The sequence below is a fragment of the Kryptolebias marmoratus genome, linkage group LG24 (assembly GCF_001649575.2).
Source record: "Kryptolebias marmoratus isolate JLee-2015 linkage group LG24, ASM164957v2, whole genome shotgun sequence".
Taxonomy (NCBI): domain Eukaryota; kingdom Metazoa; phylum Chordata; class Actinopteri; order Cyprinodontiformes; family Rivulidae; genus Kryptolebias; species Kryptolebias marmoratus.
In genome coordinates this window covers 14,022,667-14,044,291 of record NC_051453.1, presented here as the reverse complement: position 1 = coordinate 14,044,291, position 21,625 = coordinate 14,022,667, and the positions used below count along the sequence as shown (strand labels likewise).

At 43.7% G+C, this 21,625-nt stretch overlaps 3 protein-coding genes across 4 annotated transcripts; 1 reads left to right on the top strand and 2 right to left on the bottom strand.

Moving 5' to 3' along the window:
* The first annotated feature begins 1,328 nt into the window (after positions 1 to 1,328).
* On the top strand, positions 1,329 to 5,780 carry peak3 (PEAK family member 3). The gene is made up of 4 exons (XM_017407416.3): positions 1,329 to 1,543; positions 1,801 to 1,934; positions 2,773 to 3,326; positions 3,896 to 5,780. The coding sequence occupies exons 1-4, from the start codon at positions 1,482 to 1,484 to the stop codon at positions 4,907 to 4,909; spliced, it is 1,764 nt and encodes a 587-aa protein (XP_017262905.1). The 5' UTR covers positions 1,329 to 1,481; the 3' UTR covers positions 4,910 to 5,780.
* oaz1a (ornithine decarboxylase antizyme 1a) lies at positions 5,424 to 10,289 on the bottom strand. Its single transcript, XM_017407417.3, is given in 6 exon segments — positions 5,424 to 6,042; positions 6,967 to 7,052; positions 7,276 to 7,451; positions 7,550 to 7,636; positions 7,638 to 7,704; positions 10,094 to 10,289. Coding segments are annotated over 6 exon segments (660 nt in total). The 5' UTR covers positions 10,207 to 10,289; the 3' UTR covers positions 5,424 to 5,911.
* Positions 10,290 to 14,173: 3,884 nt separating this feature from the next.
* amh (anti-Mullerian hormone) lies at positions 14,174 to 18,682 on the bottom strand. Of its 2 annotated transcripts, XM_017406973.2 has the most exons (7): positions 18,434 to 18,682; positions 18,121 to 18,357; positions 16,956 to 17,125; positions 16,694 to 16,805; positions 16,519 to 16,618; positions 16,001 to 16,431; positions 14,174 to 15,058 (listed from the first exon to the last, which is right to left on the bottom strand). In XM_017406973.2, exons 1-7 carry the CDS (start codon positions 18,513 to 18,515, stop codon positions 14,652 to 14,654), a joined length of 1,539 nt encoding a protein of 512 aa, XP_017262462.1. In that variant the 5' UTR covers positions 18,516 to 18,682; the 3' UTR covers positions 14,174 to 14,651.
* Positions 18,683 to 21,625: the final 2,943 nt, after the last annotated feature.

The window sequence follows — 21,625 nt, the reverse complement described above, 5'->3', positions numbered from 1 at the left end:
CCCCTTGCACAGTGACTGTTGGAGATAGGCAGCCAGGAAGGAGAAGTGGATAAAGAAAAATGTTGAATGTCATGAAGCTACACACAGCTCTAAACGTGGCCCTTATTGCAAAGAATATGCAGATACATGAACGCTGGCACGGAAGCGCAGAAGCAGAGTTCCAATGTGATAATTTCTGTTTCTCTGATGATCCGACAGGGAAGCTGACCTTTGACCTTTCGGTCGCAGCACAATCATTTCAAACACTCGCATTAAACCCCATCCGGTCCGTGTGTCGTGATCAGCTATCACAACGATAAAAACGAATCAATGTGTTTCCCCATGCGATTGATGAAGACCTCCGTTTATAAGGAACAGTGCATGCGATGCACATTGTGTAAGACAGGTGACTCAGTGTGATTCTGTCGTTTCTGTTCTCAGATGGAAGTGAAAATTCAGATGAAATCTGTCTGAGTTGCTTTTACTGAAGAAACGGAACATTTCCTGAGCTCTGGAGGGCAAATTCTTAACGAGAAAAAGAAAAACCTTCTGCGTGATGTATTGTAATAGTCATCAACAGGAGTTATTTTATGGTTTTATTAAACTTCTGATTGCTGGAGAAGAAAACATGCTTGTCAGGGAAAACAGTGAAAAAGACAACAGCCTTACTGAGACAGGAGCACCTCTGCAGCATAGGAATATAATTTAAATAGCTCAATTAAGAAATGCAGTCAGGAAGCAGATTATCGTGTGTCTGTGGGGAAGTTTCCTATTTAAAACAGACATCATAGGTGCCATCACAACTACCAGCTGATTTGTTCTTATAGCAAGACAACCCGATGGGTCTACAGTTTCTACATGATATTTGTGATTTTTGAGTGAAATAATACCTTTAATAGGTCTGTGGAAAAACATACAAGAAGCCTTAATAGTGATACACCAATCTTAATTAATTCAGGAGGTAGCCAGCAGGGCTAACATATTTCTGTGCTTCTTCAAGACGCTTTTTTAAACGCATATAGCATGTCATCGAACAGCGAGCGCTCCGTGTTTGTGGAGAATCAGGATGAAAGGCAGATGAAGTGCACCTGAGAGAAAACGAGAAATGAGTGCAAAGCGAGGGAGCTCTGTTGTAACTGCTCTTCCTCATTCTGTCACGTTGAGGTTAGCTCAGAGAGCAGTTCTACCCTCAGAGGAGACACAGCTTTTCCTGTGCCAACCTCAAGCTCAGACAGAACATGATCAGAGTTAAAAAAAAAAAAAAAAACGTCAGAGGAGCAACTCGCTTGAGAAAAAAAAGAAAAACAACACGCATGCACACACACAAACACACAAAAGAGATGGTAAGAGGAAGAGAAAAGGTGACGGGGGGGTGTGACTGAGACATCTTTAAGAGAGACTCGGAATTAGCCCGCTTGGCTTCAGTGTGATCAGAGACAGGAGTGAGATGTGCAGAGAGGTGGAGGAGCAGGTGGTGGGTGCTGAAGCTTAGTGTGGTCCTGATGGAGTCTGGTTCTGGGAGCAGAAGGGAGCAGCCTCCAACGCTGCCTGTCAAACAGCACAGGTAAGACAAGACATTCAGGCTTCTTATTAGGTCTGATGGAAACTATTTCTGATTATAAAGAGATATGCAAGTTGCAAAAATGGTTGATTTTATAAGTTTTGCTGCAAAGGCAGCACAGAAAATGCTTCTTTTTTTTTTTTTTTCTTTCCCTAAACATTTTGTAAACCCAAACTGTGCATGAGAGCCGACTGCTTCTGCACAGAACATAAGCTCACTGTTTGAGGTTAAAAGGGTTCTGGCTCTCGGCTGTCCTCCAGGCCTTCCAGTGTGGATTCCGACTGCGTTTTCCTCAGCCACGGCAGACTCCAGCACCAGAGCGCTGAACACAACGACGTCTTCCCCGAGCCCACGGACTGCCACGCAGCCCAGTGCCCCATTCACCAACGCTATGGTAAGGTCTGCGCACCAACGGCGCCACTGTCAGCGCGGCGGTGCACGAGGAACCGTTCTCATCTAATACCACTGCAGAAGCTGAAGCTCATGGCTGACGTGTGCAGCTCGTAGTGATCAGGGGGAAAAAAACAAAACGAGGAGTGGTTCACCCCTCTCAGTTCGCCTTTCAGTTCGTGAGAACTGAAGGGAGGAAGTCGCTCTGAAGCTTTTACTTCTAGTAAAACACAAGTGCTCCTTAAACAGAGGACAGTAACGATATATGAGGCCAATTACACGCTTTGAAAAAAGTCAGTTTGGTGCATAAATGTGACTGAGTTGCACTTTTTTCTTAATTAAACATTAAAGGCCTAGTAGTCCTTGAAGGAATGCATATCACCCGCTACTACCACACCCCCAGTTTAGCTTGATATCTGCAAACTAAATGAGTTATAGTCATATCTGTAAAAGCAGGGACTAAACCATTATTGTCTTCCCCTTTGGCGGCTGTGATAATAAACTCTGTTAGTGTTTGATATCACAGAGATTAAATCTGTCAGTTGCTTGGTATACATTTTCTGCTGTTCAGTGGTTTATATTTGCTGAGTCAGAGTTCACCACGGATTCTTTGGGGTGACTGGTGTGAACCACAGTCAGGCCCGTTCTTGTCTTTTGATTCGTCTTCTGTAAATGGTGCAAAAACGTTTGCAGCGTCTGTGTTCATTAACGATATTCCCCTAATGTTTGTGGTGAAATCCACATCTGAACAAAATTCTCTTTATCCAAACGCGTTGCTGTAACGTCTCCCGTTGGTAGTCACAGCTGCTCCATTCTGAAATGTTCCTCCCTGCGTTCCTCAGATCCCTGCAGACACCAGGAGAGATTTTTCTCCGCCGGGACTCCGCCGCCTGTGCCGAGGAAGAAGCTGACCCGGACCCTCTCCCTCCCTGGCATCCGCACTCCTCCGCTCCCTCCCCTCTCCCCGCTGTCTCCTCTGCGCAGACGCCCTCTGAACTTTGACAACCTCGTGTACATGATGGCGCCGATACCAGATACTTACATCCACGAGGAGACAGAAGACCTCCAATCGTCCGAGGGGAGCGCGGCCTCCGCACCCTCCTTCTCTCAGCTGGCATTTGACGCCCCAGACGAGCACCTTTGCTCCCTGTTTAGGAACTTCGTGGACCAGCGCCTTGTTTCTGAGCTCGTTCAGCGTCGCCACCTGCTCTTTCTCAGAAGCATGGCGCAGCGGGTCGAGGACCGGAGCTTGCTGCGAGCGCCAAGGAGGGATTTCAGCTCACTTCAGCCTGAGGACTTCCTGCTGCGTGAGGGAAGCAAGCCGCGGCTGATTGGTGATGAGACTTTCTACAGCCTGCACAGCCCAAAGTTCCCAGAGAGGGAGCTGGGCTTGAGGGTAAATATCGGCCAAGGAGGACAGTAATGTTATTTCTCATGTCTCTCACCAAACTATCTCATGAACCAGCTGAGGGATTCTAATGAAACTTACTGATTAACTTTTGAAATGAACCCCATTCAGGATGACTGTCTCAGCCAATTGACATTAAAAACACAAGACTGCCTTTAAGTCAGTCAATATTACATATATTGGACTAAAATTTGATATGGTTGTAGCTGAGAGTCACAACACATGCTCTTAGTGTGACATCTGGTAAAGGTTTGACCTAATTGGAGAGGATTTTTGCCTAAAACTCTGGCAAGTAAGAGAGCCTTTAATTACCACCACATATTATTTTTCACCAGCTAACTTTATGATAGGATGTGTTGTAATACGTGCGTGCATTGCGCTGACGATCTTTATCAACATTTTGCAAATGTTCCACTTACTGTGGTACCAAAGAACACTTCCTTTTAACTGTCACCCGTCTCTGCAGCTGCGGCTTGATCACTTTTGTCTTATTCGCCACTGCGGCGCGAGTCGTTCAGCGAGTTGAGAGTTTTAGAAATGTTTCTGTTTCTGCGCAGGTGCTCAAACGGACACACGAAGCTGCCAGCCACGGCCGGCCACCGCATGTTAACGTGCGAGAGGTCATTGCTCGTTTCCAGCCAAGCGTCGCTCTGAAGAACGACACCGACACAATGCGAGATCATCCCTCGTGGGACTCCTGTTCGACAGAGTCGGGCTGCAGCACCGAGGTTCCTCCTGACTCTCCCTCGCTCCGGTCCTTCCTTCACAGAGGACACTGTGTGAGAGTGGAGCGGGATCTACCTCGCGCCACCCTGGAGGACTTTGTGCGGGAAAGCAGCTCCCTGCAGAGCTCGGAGAGTCAGCGTTACGACAGACAGGTGTGCGTTCTGTTGCTGCAGATCCTAACGGGCTCCCATCATCTGTACAACAACAGTGCCGCCGCAGCCGAGCTCAGACCGCAGGAGATCCTTCTAGTGTGGAGGAGACGCCAAGCAGACGCCTCTGAGGGTCAGGGCAGCGAACAGGAAGAGGAAACGGAGACAAGAGAGACGGTCCAAGTGTTGTGGAAGAGACACGGTTCTCCGTGTGTGGTGCTGGAGCCTCAGTCTCCTGCTCTTGCGACCCCACAGCCTCTGACCTCCATGAAATCCCAAATGGGAAGCTTAATTCACTTCTGCCTTCGACCGTCAGCAGCTCCCACAGCTCAGGCTTCAGATCTGCTGACGTCTCCGTACCGAAGCGGGCTTCTTCATTTGTCCTCGCAGCTCCGGAGTGACAACGGGCCCCAGATGACGGAGATGATGACCACGCTTCAGGTGCTCCTCTGGGGCCCGCGGGCGTCCCTGTTCGGCCGCGCGGGCCTGACACCCGGCGCCGTCCAGAACTGGCTGACGGTCAAACGAGCCCTGCTGGTGATGAAGCTGGCGGAGAGGGGGCTGATTCAGGATCAGTCCGCTCCGGACTGGGAGGACTGCATGTGTCTGAAATACCTGTCGTTTGCAGACTCCGAAGCAGTGGTGGGGGTGGCCGCGCAGCTGTGGAACGCTCTGAACACGGACTTAGGTTTATAATAAAGCTGCTAAAAAAAATTCTGTTTAAAAAAACCTGCATTATGACTTTCATCTGCCAGTCCTTCTTCCGGTTTAGATTGAAGAAAAACTGCTCCCTTAAGATGTTGCACAAATTAAAACTGCTGACAACTTTCTGCCTTAATCAGTTTTTTTCTTAATTAAGTAACTGGAACCTTTACAAATATTGTTTCTTAATGCCACATTTGTACTTTATTACCAATGTTCTGCTGCTTGTTTATAAAGTTATGAGAGCAACAACAGCAAGCCAATCAGGGGATCTGTACGCAACAAAGTGATGCTTGTGTCACTTTTGGTGCTTCACCCTGTTTTTTCTCTCAGTTATCTCACACCATGAGGAGATGTTCCACATTCAAATTCACGTGATGGCCACATGTGACCAACTTGCTTGCTTCTATTTTTTTTTTCTTTAAATAAATGTGTTAAAACATTCCTCACGACTGCCTGAGACCGTCACAATTTAAGCTTTTTGTAACTCACCACACACGCCGCTCTCTATAGTGAGTACTTTTATTTAGTACAGTTACAACATGCAGATTTTCTATGCAGTAGATCAAAACAAATTAAAATCATGCAACATTTTTAAAAAAAAAGAAAAGAAATATTAACAGGAGAATCAACTGATGATTATTATGACAACATCTACTTACACCAGTATGGATTTCAATCGATCATAAATATACTGTAAAGATTACCAGAATTCAGAGGGGAAACAAAAGGTCAACAGTGGTGAGGAGGTTTTGCCCAGATATCATGCAGACACTCGCTTTACATTCCCGCTATATTAACATCTCACCCAAGTGCAAATCTTATTGAAACACAGCACGTGGCAGGCTAAAAGGGGAAAAAAAAACACAACTTGTGACAGGAAACCTTAACTGCACTGAACAAGGACAATATTCATTTCCAGGAATCGCGAAGGTGTGCGGGTATGAAGGAAAAAAATTAAGAACGACAGAACATCTGTAACTGCCCAGCGTCATTTTAATCGTCGTCAGAGGAGTCTCGCTCGATGCTGTAAGCCATGAAGAAAGCGTCAGGTCGGGAAGGGACGAGAGGATGACCCGGTCGAACAATCTCAAAGCCCAGGAAACTGAACGTGCGCAGCAAGGATGCTGAGGAGGAAACGACACGGGAAAAGACGCTCATCAGTACCGCTTGACCTCGACACAGACAATGCCTCGAACTTTGCCCAACGAAAGCTGGATATCGCTACTTAAAATAATCTAGAGCTTGTCTACTTATCAGTTTTCAGTCTGATAAAACATTATTAAACAGATAAGTTGGACATTTGTCTGAAACACCAATCAGTGTCAGGTAAAGCGAGTCACGCTGCTCACAAAGTTCTGCTCGGAAAACCTGCATCTTGGCTTTTACATCATTATTATTTCAACACTTCCCACTTATCTAAACATTTCTGCACACTAATAACAACCCTTAAATGGAAACAAGTCCCTCCAACCCAAAGGATTGACTTCATTATCGAGTGGTGGCACGTAAAATCTATTTTTAGATGCATCAAGAACATGGAAGATTCCGAAATAAATTTTAATCGATTTTGTTAAACTGTGCTGTCACTTAAAAAAAGAAAAAAAAGAGTCAGCAGAGTAGTTGCTGCCTGGTTCTGTTTGTCCTAGTAGAGTTGCCGTAGCTTCTTTTAGTAGCAAAATTCTGTTGTTTTTTTTTTACATATTTTTTGATTTTCTTTGTTAAACCTTGAAGAACTTACGTCTGTAAATAATAGTTGCCCATATCATAACATGACTGCCTTTAGTAATGACTTTGAAACGTTTGATTTAAGTAAGAATTTCCAGTGATAAATAGTGTTAAATTAATAAATTTAGCACTTTCAATACAAGACAAATACAAAGACTTTCAGCCATTTTAGAGAATAATATATATCTACAGTGAGAGTAAAATGTAGGGGTTTATATGGTTCAGACTGTCATTCCTACATGGCAAACTAGTTTATCATTAAGTTTATCATCCACTACAAGGAATTTGTTCGACTAAAATCACATGAAGACAAAAAGTCTCACCTCTGTCGTCACGGCTCTTGTGAAAACAAATGAACACGTGATCAGCCTGCAGCTGTTCTTCTGCAAATTCCAGCAAAAGTGCAAAACTGTGGAGAGAAATCACAGCAAACAAGAGCCTGTCATGAGCTTTTTCTCTAATTATAAACTTATTTTTATCCTTTTAATTCCAACACAGCTCATTTTTAAGCACTCACAAACACCCTCATTATTATTTCTCCTCTGCAGAAATAATAAGTTTTAAACACGACTTCTGGCAGGATCCCTTACAAAATAATCAACATAAGAAACTACTGATTGAAAAGTACTGACCCGTCTTTGCTGCCCTCTGGCAAAGCTCCTGGAGGAATTTCAACATACAGGTTGGCCCCTGTCAGCGCAGCCCTCCAGACACAATGCTTGCCTTCAGAACGACGGGGCTCAAAGAGCAAGAAACGCACTCTGCTGTTTGCAGGGGGAGGCTCTTCAAAAACCAACACCTGAGCATCCTACAGGAACATTGAGATCAAAAGTAAAAAGCACAATTCACACAATATTTCAACAGATAAAACAGAAGGGGAGAAAATAAAAGGGAAGTTCAACTTACAGAGTAAAATAGCTTAGCTGAAAGATTGCGATCCCGCTGGTCATTCCCTCGCCCACCTGGGATCTTCAGGGGTGGGAGAGGGGCATCAGGAGCACCACAGAGGCCCCGGACACGGGTTACTGCAACTGTGGGAGCACCTCCTGGGACTGGAGATACTGGAGGGTGAAACGAACGCACACACAGATGGAGCCATGTTAGGTGTTGTGTTCACCGGGAGCTCTGCGACCGAAGACGAACCGAGCTCCCCATATCAACAGGAGGCTCGTCAAGCGTTGCACAACAAGATGACTTATGACTGTCAAACATTTGCCAACGCAAACTGTCACGAATACCAGGGGTGGAGACGAAGTTCAATCAGTAACTGTCCTTTTCCTCGGTGCAGACATTTGCTGAAATCTGACTTGTCTAGTTTACCATAACAGACAGGAAGCTGTGATGGTTTATAATAAACTTTACACTTAATGACTAATTCAAAAGAAACTAATTGAAATTTGAGGAGATCAGTTTTCAGTCAAACATTGACCACAAACTCTAAAGATAAATTATCTCAGGATGACCTTTGTCCCTCTCACATGAGGACATTTACCATCATAAAACATATTTAATATTCGCCTGAGGTCCAGCTTGCTCTCTAGCTGTTTTAGGGAGTCTATTTAAAGAGAAAGCTCTGTTTGTCTAACCATTAGTCTACTTTATTCTTAACCACACTGACACCTCTTTTTATTATTTATTTAAAACTCATTTTAAGGTAGCTCGGCACATTAAAGGTTGTGATCACCGTTAGGTCAGATTATTCTGCGATCCTGCTGGGAGCACAATTAGCAGAACAACAACAATGCAAATGCTCTCGGATCCACAGACGATCTCTTATGCAAATGACACTGTTGCGCTACATGTGGAGCCGACGTGTGAAAAAAAACGGTGTCAATGTGAAACACCCAGCCCAATTCTCGCTGCCACGGGCACTTCTTTAATCGGATTTTCGGATTAAGAGAACCAACTAGTCCTCGATGCGGCTCTTCCCCATGCCACACAGCGTTGGCACGTTTTGAGCCCTGGATCGCCTCGATGCAAACAGCTGCCCTGGTTACACGAGCAAGGAGCATCTCCAGGTTCAGGACTATCTGTGCAAATATCATCTTAAATGAAAATATGCTGGCATATATGTGCATGAAAGGCTACTACAGTTGCCAGAACAATATGAGTAGTTATTTAAGGTCTTTCTTTGTTCATTTTATAAGGCTGCTCTTGCATTTTCCACAAAGTATCTACAGGAATGCTCCACAAACTATCTAGAATATAATCAAAACGACAAAATTACCAAGGTCGAGCTGTTCTGTCTATGAATACCATGTACCTATTGCGTAAGGAGGTGACTCTGTACACTGTGTATTATTGGGCTCGAATGTCTCTTCCACCCCCTCAGACTCAGTGGAAATTTCCTTTGAGCTCCACAAGGATTGGACGGAGTGCCTCGGTCGAGCCACAACACGACTTAAAGCAACCCAGCTCGAACATTAAAGCTACAAAATGTACTGAAATCATGAGCCATACGTCCAGGCACGAACCCCAAAAACTCTGACAAATTATTCATTTTTGACGCGCAGCTAGCGCAAGAGGCATTGCGTAATCGTCAGGCTATAATGTAACCCGTGATAAAATACTAAATTCGAGACAAAGGCCCATTTACATGATGGCCAACTTTATCAAGTAATTAGCCAGCAGCAAAACAAAACTGGCTTTTACAAATCGTGAAGCTTTTCGACGTCTAAATGCTCGGGAAGAGAAGGGGGGGGTAAAAAAGCTACAAATCCTCATGTAGCCTTATGTCATCGAAGCTAGTTCACAGCAAGCTAACTTTACAAAACATGTTAAAATGTTATTGTATTCACATTCGGTAAAATACGGTGGGAGTAAAATGAGGATAGTGGTAATGACAGCTATCCACAGTAAGAGATTTCTTTCGGTTTTTTTCCCCCTTTCTTTTACTGCAATGACAAAAACAAACATCCGTGACATTACCCTATGCTAACCTTAGGCTAAAGTTGACGCTAAACAAAACAAAAACAACAATGCATTTAACCTTTTAACTCCGCTTTTTTTCGTGACCCGAATCTTATCTTTACCTATATGAACTACTAAGTTGACAAATAAAATCTAACAGCTAGCACCTTAGCACCGAGCTAACCCACTTCTCTTTTTTTTTTTTTTATTTTGGCCTATGGGTTAGCATTAGCGTGCTAACAGAAGCGTACATCAACAGCAGCGTTAACCGGCTGGTCTATTTACTGGATAACAATCTTCTACAGCATCTAACATTCAGATATGATGCTTCAGAAATTTGTAAAAAACAATTTTACCATCTTGTACTAAACAAAGGGTGTCTGACATGTCTGTAAACAAATGTTAAATGTAAGGATTACTCTGAAAATGAACGACAGAACAACATGAATTATACGAGCCTTTCCAGGAATTATACGGTACATTTTGGCTAGGCCGCGGGTTTTAAAGCCTGGCTTTTTAAAGAGCTGACGCTGAACGTACCTTTCAGAATTGTTACTGGGCTGCTCAACAACAGGCATCTCGGGTAAATTTCTTTCTTTTTCTCTTACAAAACAGTGACTATTCAAAATCGTCTGAAGGTTAGATTTAACCATCCGGACAGCTCAGTCCCCTCTTGGTTGTCCCGACGCCGGAGACTGGAGGCAGAGCTGCGGTGTGTTTGTCAGGGGAGTGTCCCGCTGCGCGTGACGTTTCCGGTCAGAGCCAGGAGCCTGTGGGCAGAACAGTAAACACACTAGCGTCCTTCATTCATTCAAATAACATTATACACAGTACAAGAATAACTCATTCTTCATTAGGTTAGGTTGGAAGAGGGGGGGATGAAATACTGTAAGCAAAAAAAAAAAAAAAAAAATCCAAAATTGTTCTCATGTTTGTTTTTACAAAGATGGAGTAGAAATTTAATGACTTTTCTATGTATTAGAAATGCTTATATTAGATCAGTTAGGATTTGCAAAAGGAGGGTCACAGCCCCAAATGACAACCACTGAGTCCAAGACTCTCTTCTCCAGCGTCTCATGCTCCTTCTTCCTGTTGTTACAGTTGCTTGGGACTGCTACATCTATCATCACCGCCTTCTTCTGGAGCTTGTCGACCACCACAGTGCCCGGTTGGTTAGCCATCAACCACTACATCGGAGTGGGATTGTCGCTCACCACACAAGAGGAAAAAGCTGAGAAAAAAGCATGTTTGACTGCTAGGTTTGCTCAGAGAGCATATACATTGTCAGAAAAATAAGTACACAATCGTACCTTAAACGGTACAAAGGCTTGTCACTAGGGTGGTACCCTCAAAGATACTATTGCACCCTCAACAGTGGGTACTTACTTGTACCCTTGTAGTTTGTACCTTATGAAAGGCAGAACTACACCTTTAGTGACAGCTTTGTACCCTTCAAGTAAAAAATAAAAAATAAAAATCTATAGTCTGTTCAGATGAGTCCAGAAATGAACTCTTTGGATGTCATAATACACAGCATGTTTTGGAGGCCAAAAGACACTGCATTTCACCCCCCCAAAACACCATGCCGGCAGTGAAGTGTGGAGGCGGGAGCATCATGGTGCGGGGCTGTTTGTCAGCGTACAGCACTGCTGCCGTCTACCAGGACGACGGAGATGAAACGAGGGTGGACATTTCATTTTGTGCTGCTGAAGTGGGTTAGAAAGAGGCAAAAGTGGGAGGGACGGGGGACATTTGAATAACTTTGTAGAGTGGTTTTTAAGAAATCCTCTCTCCCCCTCGTATCACGGAAGTCAAGATGATGGCGAGGGAGAGAAAAGGCCGTCACCGTGAACATCGAGGGTGAGGTTGCTGGAGCTGAGGAAAGCGTAACAGCAGGGAATGAGCATCTTCTAATCCGAGACACTTCTGTAGATGTATGTGCAGCGACATTTCTGAGGTCTTCTATAGTTTGGAGCAACGAGTTCTCCTGGGGGGAGCAGCATGATGGCAGTACGATCAAAACCACATGTGCAAGTCACACACACACACACACACACACACACACACATATATATATATATATATATATATATATATATATATATATATATATATATATATATATATATATATATATATATATATATATAGTTACCTTTTAACCTAGTTTAAAATACAGCAAACAGCACAGACAGACTACAAAATGCTTCATACTTTACTTTTCATCAAGACAAAATAAAAGAATGAGGTTCCAATTTACTTCCCAGCACATTATGAATGTGATTTTCCTTTTTGTTTTTGTTTTTTCTACCCGCTTCATCTGTGCCTGTCAGTCAAGGAGCCCCGGAGCGTGCCGCAGGGAGGGACCGGACACTGAACAGAAACCACCACGATCCCAGCTTTATTACTCCTAACACCTGTGTGATGCAGAGCTGAGAGAGCGAATCAGGTGAGTTGATTTTTTTTTCCTTTTCATATTTATATATGAGACCAACCTGCAAGTTTCTGTAGAAGCCTTTCTTTTTTTTTCCTTTAAAGAGCTGCATGTGTCTATTTTGGGCCCTGACGTGCCGTAGAAAGGCGGTGGGAATGAAAGTACATATGGCAGCACAGACACAAGAGCTCTGCTAAACAAACGTGTCCAATAAAACAAAAAAAAAAAAACAAATTCTTTGTCCGTAGAACAGCTTCGGTTTGTATCCTGATTTCATCCCAAGCCTCGGATTTGAACGACCAAAGAGAACCTCACAAGTAAGGCAGGCGTGGACCTAAAACAACCGTCTGAGTGTGTGGAAACTCCTCCTAATGCGTCTGACGTCTCCTCTGTCTTTCCCACAGTGTCTTATGAACGGATTCTGTCCATCGAAAACTTAAGCGACGTTCCAAATCCGTGGAAGGGACTAACGATGAACCGCTGCTTAGTGGTGGCTCTGGTTGTAATGCTGGTGAGCTCAGGGGTAAACGAAGTGCACGGTGAGCGCTCGCCATCGTCCCGGGATGACAGACAGTCTGTAATCTGTGTCAGAACAGAGACGCTTTACTTCTGCCTCACTACTTTGTTGAATTCTTCTGTTGCTTCCTTCAGCGTAACTTCGCACTCTCAGTGTCCACTTTGAGCGTTTTATGATTTTGTTTCCTAGACGCTCTGGATTATTTGGTTGAGGAGACGGGTACGTTCTTCGACGGCCTGCAGAACGGCTCTTTTCCTCAGGTAAGCTTGGCCTCTGGAACACTGTTTCATCCGAAGCCTAATGTTTTATGAGAAGTGAGATCCTCAAGAGTTGTTCAGAATTTATGGCTATTTACAGATTTTGTCATCTGCAATTAGGCCTACTTTGAAAGTTTCGATTAATCCCTCTGCTTTTATTTCTAATTAATCTGTGGCGATTAACTAAACGCCACAGAATCCACCTGTAATTAATTAGTTTCTGTTCAGTGGAGCTGCCTGATGGTGCTACACTTCAACAGTGAATATATCGCTGACTCATGCTTTACCTGTTTGTGCAAAGTAAGCTTCAGATCATTTATACCATGGTTACCTTTTAAATTAGATCAGATAATGGTGTGTTATAAATAACATGCTTTTACAGTTTTATTTAAAGTAAAACTCTAATGTTTTTATCGCCAGCCACCAAAAGGCTAAATATTTATGTCTGTGTCTGTCCGTTAATGAAATATCTTACAAACCACTGGACAAATTTTAATGAATTTTCCAGAATGTAACTACCAGCTATGCATCAAACACTGATTATCCTTTGGAGCCAACCTGATTCAAGATGGCCGCCACATCTAACTAGTCTTAGAAAACACAAATCTGGCTATAATTCAGCCAGCTTTACAGATATAGGCCTAGTAGCTGAAATTGATCCCCCACGTACATTCTGAGCACTAAAAGATTTTGCTGCTAACGAGTTAGAGTCAACTATCTGTCTGTTAGCAAAATATCCCATAAAGCATTTGACGGATTTAAATGAAACTTTCAGGAAACAATTCTCAGACATACTTCTACCGCTGATTAACTTTTGGAGATGACACAATTCAAGATGGCCCCAAAAACCGAATGATCTTAGAAAACACAAAAATGGCTATAACACAGTCAATTTTACAGATACTGAGCTAAAATCGGCTGTGGTAGTAGCTGAGAGTCATTTCCTATTGCCTATCATAAGATTATTTTTAAGGTTTGATCAAAATGGCAACAGCTTTGTCATTTCTCAACATAAGATGATCTTAGTGTAAAACTCTTGCATGAAAGGCAGTGGGCGAAATGCAGTCCTTCAGTAAATGTTAGGTCTGTAATTTTGTTACAAATCCTTGCAGATTTGTAAAATTTATGAAGAGAACTGACACCAAAATCTTCTTTTTTTTTTAAATTTAAATGTCAGACTACAGACGACGCGTTGTCTGCTTTCAGATTCCCATGTGGGACAGTTTGGTGAGCTGGTGGGGAGCCGAAGAAGTCGGAGCAATAAGACGAAGGAAAAAGCCAATCAGCAACAAGGCAATCCTGAAACCAAAACCTAAAGAGTAAAATGTTCAAACATCTAATTTGTGTTAGAAGAACGAAGCGATAAATACTAAAATATACTAAATACTAAAATCTCTAAAATACTAGTTTACTGGGTTTGTACATTTTATTTTGAAAAATATCTTGAGAGCACAATTTAATTAATCTAACAAGAAATGATATATTGAGAAGCAATATGAGGTTATATTATTTGTAATATCTAATAATTTTATAATTCTGATTTTGACATCAACAAATCTAAATAGCAGCTCAACACACAATGAAAAAAGTACTGAATCAAACCGAGACGTCCTAAAACACTATCTATAATTATCTTATTAATATTGCATAAATCATCTGTGATTTATAGGAAAATAATTCAAGATTATAGATTTAAGTGAAATGTTCATGTATTCAGTTTATCGTGCATCATTTGTGTTGTAAGAAAAAGTCTTAAAGGAATATTTGTAAATAACATAAATTCACCTGTTGTACAAAGATTGACTGCATGCAAAAAAAATCGGACAATAAAGTAAAGATTCCCTCCTTTTTTTTTCCCCGATCAGTGATTATTAAAAGTGAAAGTATGTTTTAGCGACAGCCACACTCCGTAGCGATCATGTCCTGCTTGAGGGAGAGAACGCTGCCCTCGTTGTTCCAGTCTATGACGTGCATGGGGTCGTAGGCCACGGGCACGCAGCACGGCGCCCGCTCGCCCGCGTGGCCGCCCTCGATGTGGGAGTTGAGCAGGACGGCGTGGTTGTTGCCGCTGGTCAGGGGGAACGCACACGAGCCTTGGCAGTTGTTGATGTCGGCGTTCTTTGGACTCAGGAAGAGGTTCTCGAAGGACACGGTGAGGCTCCGCAACCCGCAGATGTAGGCCCTCGGGGGACTGCTGGAGTCCGCTCTGGTGGCCCTCAGCCTCCTCTGCATGGTGTACGTATGGGCCACGGTCTGCAGGGCCTTCAGCAGAAGGAATGCACAGTACTGGCTCTCTCCTGTTCAAGAAAACAAAAACAAACAGCAGAACTGAAAAGTGGTCTTTTTTTTCTCAGCAGGCTCAATCAGTCCTGGGCTCCATCCGAGCCTGTTCAGGGATGTCACTAAGACTTGTTTTTGCACCATGGTAGACGGCAGGGACGTTCCAAAGTGCTGCGTGTATTTATCAAAGCGTTAGCACTCGTAGTTGGTTTTCTCTAAGGCAAAGGCCAGGGCGAACACTGGAGACTGAGTTTTAAGCCCGAGGTGTAAATCACCAGCACAGCAAACCTCTCAAAGCAGGACACCAGGACCTCGCTCTTTAGGACGGAGGCAGTCAGGGACATGTGGAGGCGTGTTCAGCAGGTAGGGAGCTGAAATCCTGGTCAATTTGTTCTCCAGTGTTCTTTAGACCCCGTCTACACCTGGCTGGCACCTGTTATTGGCGTGCAGACTCGTCACTCGCCAGCCTTTACCGCTCGGGTGGAATAAACCCCAAAGCTTAAGACTAACCAAACCAGGTTGGGCTTTGTTAATGTGAGACTGACAGCAAATAAAACTTATTTTAAAGGACTTCTTTGCTGCCCTTGCTTTGGGTTTTATGTTTGTGATGGCAACCTGGCAGAGTGTTGGCGAATCAAGCTCTTTTTGAACTTTTACCCACGTTATTTTAACACACAGAGGGCTACTAGATGTGACGGAAGAGGGGTGGTTGTTTTTACAGGCCACCGTTGAGCAAGAGACGACTATTTTGCTGGTTTTAGTGAGAAATGACTTGCTTTTAACAAGAATCAAAACGACATTTTGCCGTCCAAGGTCTCAAGTACACATAGGTCATGTGATTCGTTGTTGTAAGCTGAAATGGGAACTATACACAGCAACATGGCAAAGAAAGAGTCTTGGTGAAGTCACTGAACGAGCTCCATAGGTCACATGATAGTCTACAGTCGTCATCTACACACCATCTGCTGCTGCTTCCATCCTCTGAAAAGCACCGAGTTCTTTAAGCCTCTCCAGCTTCTCTGCGGCTCTCTGAGGAACCCTCTTCTCTTTTACCAGCTCCATCATCTGCATCTTACTCTCCTCCAACTTCTGCCCGAGCTCCTCTAACAGAGCCGGGGAGAGGGCCAGCCGCCCGAAACAAACCGGGAACCTGGCGCCCCAGCTGTCGAAGGAGAAGATAGTAGGGGCAGAGGAGTTGATGATTCCTGCCAGGAGGATCTCGCTGGAGGCAGGGCCAAGGGTCAGGGGCGGCAGGGACCGGAGGGAGTCCAGTCGAATCAGCGGGGGCCTGGGGTGGTCCTGAGGCAGCACGGCATCCAGGAAGCGTCTCAGCTCACAGAGGAAGGAGGTCTGCGGCAAGGCCGACGCCGAGCTGGAGCCGTTTGTTTGTCTGACACAGAGAGACAGAGACGTCACCGAGGACCAAGCGTGACAAACCTCAACGTCAAAAGCGGAAACGTAAAAATACAAAAGCAACCTCGCATCTGTTCCCTTTCCTGCAGAGAAAAGCAGAAGTGGAGCCATGCGGACGCTACTTCCTGGTTTTCCGCCAATAAAGACGTCTTTCAGGTTTTGCTCTGTGATGAGAGGAAATGTGAGGAGGGCTGCACGTGAAACAAGACAATCAAACGAGAAACAGAAAGATGTCCTACTCATATCAGGGGATTTGGGCTCAACTGAAATCGTCCATTTCTGCTCCACATCGCCCTCCGATGGTTTTGCTGTCAGTAGGATGTACTGCGTTCCTTCTGAAATGCAGGCAGACTGGAAAAGGAAACTTGTGGTCAGAATAAGGTGCCATAAACTCAAATCTGCACGTTTTATAGCCTTAGGGGTTTCTTTGTTTGTTTTTTTCCCCAACACTGCTCTCCATAAATAACATTTTTTTCCCCACAGCAGAGTTTTTACTCTTACCTGTATGGTTGGCTGTAGAGACTGGCTACTGAAAGCGACACCCAGTTCTCCAGCTGTAAGGGGGCTTTCAAACACTAAGAGCAGCACTGGTTTCAGCTTCAGTACGGGGGACTGGGGAAGGTCAAAGGTGATCGTGATGGTTTCTTGCTCTTCTTCTTCTGACATAAGCACTAATGAAGAAAATAAGACATGATACATTAAAAAAAATACCTATGAAGTTTCCAGGAGACATTGAAGAAATACAAATAAATCAGTTTCCTGTGCACACAAACTAACACTTTCCTCTTTTTCACCTCTTTAAACCATCAGTCTGTAACACTTTTATCCTTCCGCTCCTCTCCTTTTTCCTCCAGCCTCTCCTGCATCTCTTGGTCTTTTAAAAAATAGCCTAAAATGTAAAATCCTGGACACAAGTCAGACCCAGCTCCATACCAACAGTTACTATCACGGCATCTGTTGATATGGAGCTCTTGGTCTCCATCTGAGCATAAATTACGCACGTGCCGAGCGCAGACCAGTCTCCAGAGACTGTGTCAGTCTGTTAGTTTGCACCATAATGAGAAAAAAAAAACACATCTGTGACACAGCTGATTAGGAGATGGAGTAAAAAGTCATTACCTGCACCCAGTGCACCTTTTCAAAAGAATAAACCTAAATAGAGGCAGATCTGGACCAAAAGTAAAATAATAATAGTACCCTTTCTGGTCCCAGGAGTCTAAATGCCAGATGCTGGAGCCCTGATGGAGACTTCAGGTTCTCCAGAGTTCCACTCCTTGTGAGTCTAGTTATTTTATCCCCCTTTTTTTCCAGTTCATTATATGTTCATCCAAAGAGTCAGTTCCACGATCAACTAGGTGCCGAAACAAATCAGACTTCACTGGCAAACAAAGCTCCAATGACTCTGTAGGCAAGTTTGAAATTGAAATATGATTTCATTAAATCTCTCATTTCCAGTTTTCAACACAGAACATTACCGGCGCAGATATTCTCTTGTGCGTAAAAACGATTTGGTGCGCACCAGAAAGCTTCCACGGAGCACCAGAATTGTTTGTTTGTGCGCGCAATATACTACTTTCCTCTCCCTGCGCACAAATAGTATCCTCAACGTCCTCAAAGAGGCTCCAAATAAATAAATAAAAAACTGCAATTTGTAACTCAGTCTTACCTGCAGCCGGATGCAAAACCTCCACCCCTTCCGCTTGGTTTCTTCTTATTTCCTCGGCGAGTTCTGATAAAACCGAGCGGGGTGAGTCCTCGGGAACCGCACAGAGTCCAAACAAAGCCCGACCGTTGTGTGTGGGGTCTCCATCATCCCTCTCCGCCTCGCGCAGCGCTGCGAGGATGTCATCCACAAAGCAGGGCGCGCGACGTGGTGCTGTGCCTGCTGAAGGGAATGGGGGCTCTGAATGGGAAAATGACATCAGAACTTAAACACACACACAAAACAGGTCACTTATGTTCTTGTTGCGCAGTCTGACCTGTTGCCGGGGGGGCGGGTGGCTGGACCTGGGCTCTGCCGAACCTGCTGCAGAACAGAACCAACATAACCACAGCCAGCATGTTGCATTGTCTGTGTGAGAGACTGAGTGGTCAGAAGTATCTCTGCCTCTTGTTTTGTAGTGGCTCAAGCTCTGGAGAATGGGAGTTCTATCCTTATGGCAAGCCCTTTGTCTATTTATTCCATAGCCTTCATATCAACCTTCAGTCTTGTCCACCAGTCTGGTTCAACAACCCCTTTTACTAGTGGCACTTTTTCCCAACTAGCTGAAGCAGCAGTCATACCAGTCAGCTATTTTGCAACCCCCGGTTCTGAGGAGGCTGGAACATTGTGCAAAATGTCAATAAAAACAGACTGTGAGGATTTGGAAATCAAATAAACCCATATTTTATTCACAATGGAACACAGTAAATGCATCAGTTGCAAATTGGACCAATATTTTTGAAAAGATTAGGTCATTTTGAATTTACATCTCAAAATAAGGGAATTTTATCCCATTCCTGTCTGATGGAGGATGCTGACTGTTCAACAGTCCTATTACTTCTTTGATTTTTATTTGCAGGATGGGAGCAGATGTTGTCCTAAAACCTGCATTACTTTTCTGCATTGACTGTGCCAGATATGCAAGCTGCCCATGCTATAGGCACTAATGCACCCCCATACCATCAGAGAGGCAGGATTTTGAACTGTGCGCTGATAAAACAGGCCGTCCCGTTCCTCTGACCTGTCTCTTATTTAACCTAATTTGTTGCAAATTTGTCCTCCAGCTGTTTCTTATTCGTACCACTTACTTTTACGGCCTTTTGTTGCTCCTGTCCCAACTTGTTTGAGATGTGTTGCTGCCATAAAATTCAAAGTTACCTTATGAGTTTTGGTGGACAGCCCTCTCTTGGCAGGTTTATTAAGGTGGAATGATCCAATTTCCTAATGGAGCTCAATGGGATGTTCAAGGTTTGGGATACTTTTTCTACAACCCATCCCTGAGCCGATCTTCTGCCCAACTCTCGTCTCCGACCTGTGCGCAGAGTTCCTTGGTCTTCATGATGTCTCTTGCTTGGTGGTAGACCTTGGAGGTGTTGATTCTGGATCTTATTTAACTAATTATGAGGCTTCTGAGGGGAATGTTTTGAGCGTCAAAGCAAAGAGGTAAATACTGTACATCCAAGTGCCCCGCTTTACAGTTTTATATTTTTAAAAAACATTTCATACTTGTTTTTTCCCCCATTTAACTTAATTATTCTGGTGCGTTTTCATTGTCAAATTATTAATCTAATTAAATTTCCGGTTGTAATATAGAAAAACAACCAAGGAGGACGAATATTCTTGCAGCTGTAACTAGTAAGGCCCCAAATATTCACACTAAAAGAGCAAGTTAACTAGACGTGACAAAATGAGCGTTTTAGTATTTACTAGCTTAACTTTGAGAGCGCACTGGTTGACAACTGCAAACATTTGGCCGTCTCTGGTTAACTAGTAGGCATAACTTGTGTTGACTAGTTAAAACGCAAAGGTTCTTGCTGCTCAACTTGTACAATATTCGTCAACTAGTTTGGTCCAGTGGTCGACTAGCGCGTTGAAAAGCCAGCTAGTTGCGACTTTTGGGTTACCGGTGTGGCAAAGTTGCTGACCAGTATGGCTTCTGCTCCAACTAGTTGAGCAAAAAAAAAAAAAAAAGGTTACTAGTATGAGTGTTCGTTGAACCAATGCAACCAAATGTGCGACTACATTGCTGTAAACAGCAGCTGAAAATGACAACCGGTATCAAGGCGACTGAATAAATATACAAAGGGCTTGCCGTACCGCCTCCCACCTTCCCTTCTCACTAAGGGCAGGACAGGACAGGTCCTTGGGATTGCAGAGGATGGAAGGCACAAAAAGTAAATAGGTGGTAATTTGTTTACCTATTAAACCTTAACTTCTGACTAATGGGGGCGAAAAGAAGATAAATAAAGGTTTCTTCAGGATGGAGGATGAGGAGTCCTTTAAATCCTTCCAGACACCAAAGTAATTAAAGCATTAACATACATGAAAGAAATGAGTTAAGATCTTAATGTAAAAGTTTAAAAACACCAGTCTTTGTCAGACAGTTGCCAAGCAGTTTCTCCAGTCAGATTACACACTAATAAATCAATCAGCTTAATCTCTACAAGAGTTGTTATAGATTAAAGACACCTAATTTAATAATGGCCACATTTCCTCTTAATGAGCTCCCATTGTCTGACTGCAGTGTGAGGAAGAAAGTGTGTGAACTCCAACTCTTGGATAAACTTCCCCCATAAAAAAAAATGTTGATAAGAGCCGAACTATCAGCGTGCACGGGTTCTCCTCTCCGAGCAGAAGGGGAAACATGTTTCTTTTGAAGATGCAACTCCCTTCACGTTCTCACAGTTTGCAGCCTTGTTTTGCAGACAGTCAAGGTCTCCGAGGAACTGAGTTGTCCGAGTATCCCAGGAGATAAATAACCCCCCCGCCGCCGTTTTTGGACATCATTAACTCTTATCAGTGGAGACTGACAAAAACCATCCATTATTTGTGTATTGGCTGCAAGTTACAATAATAACCTGGGGGGCTAGTAGCCTAAATAAATCAGTAAATCTATTGAGTTATATATTTATAACATATATTTGCAATCTGATGTCACGTTCCTGACTTTTCCCAGAAAAATCAGCTTCTGAGGTGTCAGGATGCTTCTTTAGATTTTCGAAAGAGTAAGAAAATTAAACTGAACGGCAGCAACGGAACGTTATATTATATGAAACATTTTTATTATTAAAACATAAAATGCAGAAAAAACACTAATTCCATTTGTTTCTTGATAACATCTTAGGATAAAAGCACCAACATCAAACAGTAACAAGTTTCTTTTTTTTTTTTTCCATAAAGAAAAAAACAAAACAAAACAAAACAAAAAAAAACCCAGGGTGTTTTGGAAAGTAGGTTTGCCATTATTGCACCTCAAACCTGCCCTGGCTTCACCGATCGGAGAGATCACGACACCAGCTTTAGGTCCCTCGGCCCCTCGGACCAGTTAAAGGGATCCCGACGAAGGACACCGAGCCTTCCTTTTTGTTTAGTGACACGTACTGAAACAGAGGCGTTAGTGAGATGAGGAAGATGCTGAGAGTCGAGGCTCGTAAAGCTAAAGGCCCCCCTCCCTCCCTCCCCGCCCCCC

What these genes read in the sequence shown, in the direction of transcription:
- peak3 (XM_017407416.3), top strand. Translation starts at nt 1,482, where the DNA reads ATGGAGTCTGGTTCTGGGAGCAGAAGGGAGCAGCCTCCAACGCTGCCT. An exon ending in CTGCCTGTCAAACAGCACAG is followed by an intron (nt 1,544 to 1,800) that starts GTAAGACAAGAC and finishes GCTGTCCTCCAG; the next exon opens with GCCTTCCAGTGTGGATTCCG. An exon ending in AGAGGGAGCTGGGCTTGAGG is followed by an intron (nt 3,327 to 3,895) that starts GTAAATATCGGC and finishes GTTTCTGCGCAG; the next exon opens with GTGCTCAAACGGACACACGA.
- amh (XM_017406973.2), bottom strand. Translation starts at nt 18,515, where the DNA reads ATGCTGGCTGTGGTTATGTTGGTTCTGTTCTGCAGCAGGTTCGGCAGA. An exon ending in ACCCGCCCCCCCGGCAACAG is followed by an intron (nt 18,358 to 18,433) that starts GTCAGACTGCGC and finishes TTTCCCATTCAG; the next exon opens with AGCCCCCATTCCCTTCAGCA. An exon ending in GATGGAAGCAGCAGCAGATG is followed by an intron (nt 15,059 to 16,000) that starts GTGTGTAGATGA and finishes TTTCTTGAACAG; the next exon opens with GAGAGAGCCAGTACTGTGCA.